This window comes from Electrona antarctica (genome assembly GCF_951216825.1).
Source record: "Electrona antarctica genome assembly, chromosome: 5".
NCBI classification, from domain to species: Eukaryota; Metazoa; Chordata; class Actinopteri; order Myctophiformes; family Myctophidae; genus Electrona; species Electrona antarctica.
In genome coordinates this window covers 42636232-42646066 of record NC_136810.1, presented here as the reverse complement: position 1 = coordinate 42646066, position 9835 = coordinate 42636232, and the positions used below count along the sequence as shown (strand labels likewise).

Below are 9835 nucleotides of genomic sequence, written 5' to 3'. Positions count from 1 at the left end.
GGTTTATAGACCTTCAGGCATAACGCAATGGAATGTGGCAGTATAAAGGCCCATTCATACTCAACTTTGGGCGATAACCTTATCGGCTAAAAACGGTGATAAGGAGTCGAGGCCATCATACCCCCTCCGGTTCAGATGTGCAACCCCCGTGCCAGCAAAACTAAAGGCCTTCATACTCCAGTTTTTAGGTGATAATAAGGTGACCACCGAAAACTACAACATTATATCATGCCGTGGTGATAAGAGACTCACCGCTCACCCCAACACATCTCTCTGATTTTACTAACCACTGTTTCGGTGGTCACCTTATCACCTAAAACTGGAGTATGATGAATAGCCCTTAAGGGGACCTCCCACCCAACATCTAGTCTAGACCAATCAGTGATCGGGGTGATGTTGATCAGTAAAAACAGAGAGATGTGTCATGGTGAGTGGTGAGTTGCTATAAGTAAAGAATATGTTCCAAAAAACTGCACTTTTTGGTTGCCATAGGGTTTTGCTCATCTATTTTGTTTTTAATACTGAGAATCTTTTGTCATAAGCTTACAGTAGATAGCATTGATTTGTATTTAAAATTCATAAGCTTCCTGATAAGTATTTTTTTATCCGATTCCGAATGTAGACCGAATCAAGTTGACCACTAAAACATTTGAGGTTGAGAATAGCACTGTAGAGATCTTTAACATAATCTGGTGTAATCCTGGATTGAGTTACTGTGTTCATTATAACATAGCTTTCCACGAGCGGCAAAGTTTCAACATCTAGATTATATATTTATTTTATTGGTGAGTGACTTTATTAACAGTTTGCAAAAAGTACAGAGATACAGTTATTAGGATATACAATAATGCTAAAAGGATAACACAAAAAGCCCTGAGGGTTTGTTTCCAATATGGTCTATTTTCCTCAACAACTATGCTGTATGTGATTCATAGGCTCCTCAATGTGATCCCTAACTGTAATTATGAACAATTTGGAATGAAACTGAATAGATTTTCACCATCTTCCAACTCAATGACACGTCTATAAGACCGGGTTCCTTGGTCATGTTAATAGCTTATTTTGTTTCAGATATACTGATGCACCAGTAGCTCTCGCGTGTATGGCAAAATTATTACTCCATCTGTGCCCAGGCCAGCCCCTCCTATATCCAGCTTTGTCCTACACAAACATTAAATTCCCATTAACAATGAATGGAAAATGTTACACTCACTTCACAAGGGTGTGATTTTTCCTTATCTTTTAGGTTTGGTTTCTCCTGAAAGTAGCAAAATGCAGTTGTATAACACGTTTTTCTCCCAACCTGTTTAGGTTACAGTAAGGCAATAAGGTCACATACTGTAGTATGTTTGCTATGTGTTAACTATGTATGCTCCCCTGGTCTCAGCACGGCAACACGTGACATAGTGAACACATCACCAAAGTATGTCTTGACCTCCACCCACACCATTCCACCCACACCATTCATACCAGCTCATCAATTGAGTCAAATGGAGGCTGAGTCAGCCTTAAGCTAGTACTAGCTCTGGTCCATAGCGTTAGAGAAGCCCTTAACGCTATGGACCAGAGCTAAGCTAGTAGTGAAGCTATATGGGTTGTGTGTATAATTGGCCTCCGCCTGCTAAGATGGTTAACAGTTGCCTATAGTCAGTGACAGGAAGTTGATGATTCTGTATGTGGTCATGCTGACTCTCCATGAGTCATTTGCTGTAGTGACCCAGGTCAGGCAAGACGGAGTAAAACTTGACCCAAGCTCTATGAATGAATGAATCAATGACTGAATAATTGTATTTTCGTGTGCGAGTGCCTCGACACAGCCCGTCCCTTATGGGATTATTGAAAGAACACAGTAGGCCTATTTCCAGTGCCAACATGCTGACACCAAAATTATAAACAAAATAAATAACAGACAGTTTAGTAGTCTAAGATTTCTGACAGGGAGAGAGAATAAAAGGAACACAATATCTTTATTGAGATATTGAGATGCATTATCAAGTTTTTGAGAGGGTCCTAAAGACAGCAATATATACTCTAAACATAGAATACAAAACAATTGACAAACGAAACAAACAGAAAAACAACATAAAACGACACAAAATCAGGGTATTATAAACTCTACGAGCGCAAAAAACAGTGATCATTTGTTGAGTCAAATATCGACATATTTAGTTTAGTTAATTGTTTATAAAAGTGGATATATGTATTTATATGTATATATAAATAAAGTGTAGTGCAATGGTCATGGACTTTAATGTTTAACTTAGACAAGGTGATATACAGGTACATAATGCTGTCGGGAGGAAACCTAACTCCATTTTTGAGGGTTTTGATATTTTTGCATAAATCATAAATAAATATATTTATGCACAAATATTTATGCATACATCATAAATCAGTGCTATTGAACACCCTTTACGTCTGTGTGTTGTTTAGAAAATATTGAACCAATGGAAAGTAGTAAAAAAACGCTTTGGACAAAACCACCATTGGACCCTCAAACTGTCTGCTAAAGCAACTCACTCCCATCACCTCTTTCCCTCTCATGCAAGTAATTGACAATATATAAAGTCACAACACCAACTTTGATGAGGCAGTATTGATTTGTTTTCAAATATAAGGTTTTCTTAATTTCCTGAAAAATGTATATTTTTAATTTCCTGAAAAATGAACATTTTGGAGTTAGGTGGTTTCTTCCCGACAGCAGCGATATGCCATCCAAAGACCTCAAAGCATTCAACATCAGATCTAAAGAATGTCATTGGTCTGATCTTTGTCATTGGTCTGATCTCACCATGTGGTTAATTAACCTATAACCCCCACCATTATGGTCTTCTTTTTCCCCTTCAAATGGCATTTCTTTTGGAATTTCACTAACCACTTCCTCACTATCAGCAGCACTGAGAAATAAAAGTCTTGATGGCACCACTGCGTAGTTTACAATCTTGGCTCTGAACCATGACCTTGCCATTCTTGTCTGCAGCATAATATGTGCAACAGTCCTTGAGAACCTATGATGTTTTTTGGTTTTTGTTCTGTAGTTCTAGTAGGCTACAGTTGTTTCCTGTTGGTTTCCCTTGTGCTTGTCCTTCTACTTTGAAAGGAAAGAACGTTGGAAGCAACCCAAAACTTTCTTTATACTGAAACAAAAGCCTGAACCTGATGTTTTGTTCTTGAATGACGTTTATTGATCCTCAAAGGAGAAACTACTTTGCCACATTTAATAAAGACATTTAATATACACAACAAAGATCACCAGGCAGAATCATTGAAATATAGGAACATGCATGTTCCATTGCAACAAGTCAACAAGTTCTATAAAAATACTAACAATACAATAAAATGCCATGTGCAATATGTTAACAGTATAGTAAATAAACACTCATCAATATGCATAAGTAATTGCCAGATACAATGAATAATTTGAGGAATATTACATCAACAGCATTCATTAACAAGCCTATGTGACTGCTGCATGGATAAAAGACTCCCTGAATCTTTCATTAAACCTATGATTTTGGCAATAGGAGCCAGCTGATCCTCACCTGCGCTGCTCTTTGAAAAAAGTGCTATAATCCCATTACTTTTTTTTCTTTTCATTTGGGCCTCTGTATCCTGTTTTAGTAGGCTTCTAAAATAATAATCACACATTATTACTAGAGATTGCTTTGACATCTAGAACATTACAACAGCAGCATATGCCTTGCCTACGTGTAAGCAGTGTAATTGCATGCTGTGTACTGTAGATGTCACTCTCGCCCAATATAATATAAAGAGAGAGAGCGAGAGATTTTAAAAATATCAAACATTTAAATGATAAATAAATGATAAATGATGATTTAAGATTTATGATGATAAATAAATAAAAAAGTAAAATTAACACATTGCAATTTTTATTTAATTTAAATGTATCTCTACTTGTCTGTATTGGTTTATTCGGTTTTGCCTACTATATTTGTAATGTTGGCTATCTTTATTCTATAGTTCACATTTGGGGAGAGAGAGAGAGAGAGAGAGAGAGAGAGAGATTCATTGGGCATTATTACTCATCATTATGTATGTAGCCTATGCACTTTTGCTATTAGAACACACAACTGGGCTGTGCAAGTCATATGAGGACAAGCATAATGCGCTGCAAGACAAGCTTGAGACGTAAGTACCCCCCCCCCCCGCCACACACGCACACGCACACGCCACACACGCACACGCACACGCACACACACACACACACACACACACACACAGAGAGAGAGAGAGAAATGAAATGAAATGAAATATTTACCCAGGGTATCTGGGCTAAGCTCAAGAACTTGTTTCCAGCCAGGCCCTGCTCATAGAACACATTTCATCGTAGTGGTTGATGCCTTGTTCAAGGGCATTTCAGCGGTGGTAATTTTAACGTGTCGGACGGCTGATTCGAACTGGGAACCTGCCGGTATCTAGACCCGTTCGGCCACCGCTGCCTCAGAGAGATTGTGTGTATGTCGGCCTACCAGATGATGGCAGTATTTCAACAGGAGATTGAGGTTAATAGTTAGTTGGTTCCCACTTCAACACAACAGCCTACATGAAGTTGTCTTTTTTATAAATAGCTAGTAATATTACAGAGTAAAAAAAAAGGAGAAGGGAAGACCTCAGATTGATCAGTTTGTGAAGGTTTGTTTTTAGGATACAGACTAATTAAATTAAATCACTGACAAGTTATAGTCTTTTTCTTTTATGAAACAATATGAAAGCCATCGACATCCTCTGCTCATTGATTGCAGTTTATCCTAGCTGATAATGAATCCAAGTTTCCAAACCAAGCCCTTTTCTGAATCTTAGTCTAAAGCACAATAAGCAAAATTCATCCAATTTCGTTGCATTGTAAAAGTATGTCCAAATGCTCAGACTAAAGTCATTATATGCACGCGGTCAAATTTCATCTCACCGGGTTCCACTTAATTTGGCTTATGGCTGCAAGTCTTTGTGCATCAAATGATAACAGACTAATCCTCACAGAAACTTCAAATATTTGCCACATGACGTTGGAAAACACTCGGTCGAATGGAATGGATCCAACAAAAACAATGTTTTTTTTCCCTTAAAGCTCCCAAAACGAATGAGATCAAAGATTAGGTCGACAGTGTAATAAATAAAACACCAGGGGTTGCGAATTATGAATTTTCTTTGAGGGTGGAGACTGGAGAGCAGAGCAGTATGGAATAATGACTCCATAGAGCAGCCCAGACTCAGAGCTTCTGTATCTTTAATAGTGAGGAGAGTGAGTGAGATGGGAGAGGCTGCGCGTGCACAATCCCTCCACTCCACTCTCAGCTGCTCCGCAGACGCGTGGACGCGCAAGTGGATGGAGACAGGAAAAGAGGCGTCGGATTGCATAGGTTTTTTTTTACCCACCGGAGAAAAATGTTTCCTCCACCGCCCATCATCACCAGCGCTGTCGTGGTGCTCAAAAGTCACGCAAAAGGACTGAAATTATTCGAGGACATAATCTTTTTCGACCATTAAACTTTAACTTTTATTTCAGACGACTTTGTTGTGCCCCAAGAGAGTGATTTTCTTAAAAGCACCGGGATTGGAAATTGACATTGGACAGGTAAGACAATTCAATAAGTCTAGGTAATTATTATGGAGTTATGTTATGACAACCATGCCTAATCAGATCATCTTTTTAAGGGGGTAAAATTCAATTTAGTCTCAATTTAGGAAGTCTATTGCTCAGAAGAAAAATAAATCATCAAATTATTTACTACATGTATATGCTATGTTAGGCTGGACTCTGTTAGGATTTGCTTATGTAAAATATCAAAGATTAGTTTTTGTACCTGCAAACCCGGCGATTTCAGTAGACTATACCTAGCCCTAGTACCACGGACAGCGTCCGGCGCGGCGCGCGCTGGCAACAAGCGCACCAAGACCACTTTAGAATGGCTGACTCTAAATTATAGCCTATTGCTGTATTTCCGCATTGCAAAGTCGTTTGTGCATATGTGTGTGTGTGTGTGTGTGTGTGTGTGTGTGTGTGTGTGTGTGTGTGTGTGTGTGTGTGTGTGTGTGTGTGTGTGTGTGTGTGTGTGTGTGTGTGTGTGTCAGTCATACAAGCACCAAAGACACAAAACATTGTCAATTCGGTATTCATTTGAAATATATTCCACCAGGACACTTACATTGAAATTACCTGATAGGCAATAACAACAACAGTTGTCCTCATGTTGCAGTATAGACTGTTTTGTTTGTATAACATGGCATTGCATCAAACTGCATATCTTGCTGTTGCATGTCCTCACTGACACATATTACCCATTGACAGAAATGTTAAGTGCACAATTCATAGTACATTTGAACACTGTGGACTATGTCTATATATGAACCCTTGACAAAGCACATGACATGGCTGACAACAACCCATCTATCTTTGTGTTGCAATTATCTTGCAGGTGCTGAAAATGGCGTCAACGATTCTGCAGCTCCTTGCCTTGTGGACTACTGTGGTTGGCGTTGTCCATTGCTGCCCCTCTCCATGTGTCTGCACGGATAAATATTCCCACCAGTTTGCCGACTGTGCTTACAAAGACCTGCTGGTGGTGCCCACCACGGGCTTCCCCCCCAACGTGACCACCTTCAGTCTTTCTGCCAACAAGATCACATTTCTAAAGGCCAAAACCTTCATCAGTGTCACCCAGACGACTTCTCTCTGGCTGTCCCACAATCAGATAGTCACCGTGGAAAGGGACACCTTGGCTCCGCTGATCCAGCTGCGCAATCTGGATTTGAGCCACAACAACATAGTCGATTTTCCATGGGAGGACCTGTACAACCTCACGGCCCTGCAACTCCTAAAGATGAACAACAATGAAATGACTAACCTGCCCAAAGATGCCTTTTCCACTCTCACAGAACTCAGGTCCCTGCGCATCAACAACAACAGGTTCACCGTCATTGTGCAGGGCACATTCGACGCCCTCACCTCCATGTCTCACCTTCAGATATTTAACAATCCGTTCACCTGCTCCTGCAACCTTCAGTGGCTGAGAGATTGGATTACGACAACCAAGATCTCCGTTCCTGACCAGGAATCCATTCTGTGTGAGGCCCCGGAGCAGCTGAAAGGTGCCATGGTTACCAAGACTAGACTGGAATGCAAGGCTCCTGTTGCCACTATAACCTACCAGCCTAACATTGAGAACACTGAGCTCTATGAGGGAGTCATGGTCACATTGAACTGTGAGACCAACGGAGCGCCGCAACCTGAAGTCACTTGGGAGGTCAAAACGGGAAATGAAGAAATTCAGTTCACCTTGCCTTTTATTACAGAGAGAAGTGATGCACCCATCAATGACAAAACCACCAATGGTCGATTCCTTGTCTTTCAAAACGGCACCCTAATTATTCCTCGTATGAGCAAAAAGGAAGATGGAAACTATAGCTGCTCTGCGGTCAACGAAGTAGGGAGGGCGAATGGTAGTGTCAAAGTAGCACTGGCTGGTACCCAGAAACATGCCACCAACTCAATGCTGGATACGGCAGAGATGAACCCATCAGTTCACAAGTCTGACATTACCCCATCGGTTCACAAGCCTGTGGGGCCCAACACCTCCAAAAACAATGTCATTAACTGGCCCAAGTCCGAAGACAAGCTCAAGATCGGTACAACTTCTTCACTGGGCAAACACAATGCCACGGGGCAGGCCGGTGACGGGTCACCTGCAGACAACCCTAGCTGTGGCGTCAACGATGGAAATGAATACATCTCCAACCACGCGTTTAACCTGAGCGTGAGCAACCTCAAGCAGTACACATTTGACTTTGGCGTCATCGCACTGGAGGTGTCAGAAACGGAAGCTAAAGTGCAGCTTAATCCGCTCAAGCTTCCGAGTAGCAAGGATAACCTCCACATCAGTCACACGCAAAGCCAACAAAACCTGGAAACGGTGTACAAGGAGCTGTTCAAGTTAATACAAACCACACCAAAGAAAGCACCCATAGATATGCTGTATCTCTGTGTCGACACGGGCAATGGACACTCTAGGGTGCAGTGGTCCAAGATAGAAGAGGGAGTGAATGCCTATCGCTTTCACGGTCTGCTGCCCGGCACCAATTACACCCTCTGTTTCACCTACGGGGGGCTGGATTGCCAAGTTCAGGTTGTCTTCACGACCAGAAAGAGAATCCCCTCTCTGCTGATCATCGTGGTCGTCAGCACTTTCTTGCTGGCGTTGGCCACCGTTCCCTTGCTGGGGGCCACCTGCTGCCATTTGTTGTACAAGTATCAGGGAAAGACGTACAAGCTGTTCATGAAGGCCCAGAATCCGGATCAGCTGGAGAAACAAATGGCCGGGGATTTTGGGGATCATAGGGCGTCTTTTGTGGAGTCTGAAAAGACTTTCAACCCCAGTGAGCTGGGCGAGGAGGGGGAGGGGGTAGGGCGGCTGGCCGAGGGAGAGGAAGACGAGGATGAGGAGGGAGAGATAGAGGGCTGCAGCGTTGAAACGGAAGCCATCCCGAGTTCTTCATCGAAAACCAACCACGAGGAGTTCGAGATGGGCTCAGAGTACAGCGACAGGTTACCGCTGGGAGCCGAGGCGGTGAACATATCTGAGGAGATCAACGGCAACTACAAGCACCCGAGTCGCTGAACGAGTTTGACGTACGTCGGCGCGCGTGGATCATATCGTTATTGTATAATACTTTTAAATAGCCAACATTTCTCATTATTACACACTTTTAAAAAGGTATTCCTGCGAGAGAAAAAAAAGGATAAACAAGCCTAATTGTGTTACCTCAAGTCAGAAGGTAGCCTATAAGCCTATACTCCGGCAATGACGGGGATTCGGAAATGTTTCTTTGTAGAGACATGTTATAGATCAAACCTGGTGACATTCCTCAAGATGTAGCCTTATTTACCGTAAGCACAGCTTTTTACATGTTTTGTCAGACCTCAAAACAACCGGTTTATTAAAAGCACGTTTCTACATTTTTATCAAACCCTCAAAATATCCATTTAAGCACAGGTTTCTATACGTTGTTGGGTTGTTTTTTTTAACCGAGAAAACATCCTTATATGTTGTTGCCTGTTGTGTGGGTCTTGATATATAAATGATAACACCGTGTCAGTTTCAGGAGGATGTGGTGCTGGACAGCGCACTGCAGCCTGTCGGTCCGTCCGTTCCCAATGCCCCGTATATCCTATCACTGCAGCCGGTCGGTCCGTCCGTTCCCAATGCCCCGTATATCCTATCACCGCAGCCTGTCGGTCCGTCCGTTCCCAATGATATCCGAAGAAAGAAAGAAATTATAAGAAAAGACAGACACACTTTTACCTGTTGTTTAACGGAATGTGCTGTGCCGGTGCTTTGAGGAATACCAGGTCAATTTATTACCAGCTGTTGTTAAATGTGATGTAGGGCTTTAAAATGTGTGACTTTAACCTCTCAGCTCAACGGGTGCTTGCTATATATGGCTATAGGCCCAGGCCTGATTTCGCTTTTTACAATTATTCTGAAAGTGTCTTTTCTCTTTCGGAGATTTGTCCAGCCATGGCATGTCACATTTTCATGTGGTTTATTAGTGTAGTCTTTAGATCTTAATGTGATGTAGCTTATATAGCCTATGCCATGTGGATTGTTTTTTTTTTTTACTATTGTAAAAAGTCTATGAAGTATCAAGAAAGGAGGCTTCACTGTCCTGTAATTTTATGTATAGTCAGTTTTTGTGATCAACTGAACGTGAGCTTTCAAGATTTTTTATATAATTTTATGTACGTGGAATTAATAAAACAGGTAAAGGTGAAGTTTTTATTTATCATTGTTCATCGGTCAATTAAATGTATGTTTATGAC

At 41.6% G+C, this 9835-nt stretch overlaps 1 protein-coding gene across 1 annotated transcript; it reads left to right on the top strand.

The window, feature by feature from the left end:
- The first annotated feature begins 4121 nt into the window (after window positions 1-4121).
- Window positions 4122-9781, top strand: islr2 (immunoglobulin superfamily containing leucine-rich repeat 2). The gene is made up of 3 exons (XM_079500781.1): window positions 4122-4149; window positions 5525-5593; window positions 6435-9781. The coding sequence occupies exon 3, from the start codon at window positions 6444-6446 to the stop codon at window positions 8631-8633; it is 2190 nt and encodes a 729-aa protein (XP_079356907.1). The 5' UTR covers window positions 4122-4149; window positions 5525-5593; window positions 6435-6443; the 3' UTR covers window positions 8634-9781.
- The last annotated feature ends 54 nt before the right edge of the window (window positions 9782-9835 follow it).

What these genes read in the sequence shown, in the direction of transcription:
- islr2 (XM_079500781.1), top strand. Translation starts at nt 6,444, where the DNA reads ATGGCGTCAACGATTCTGCAGCTCCTTGCCTTGTGGACTACTGTGGTT.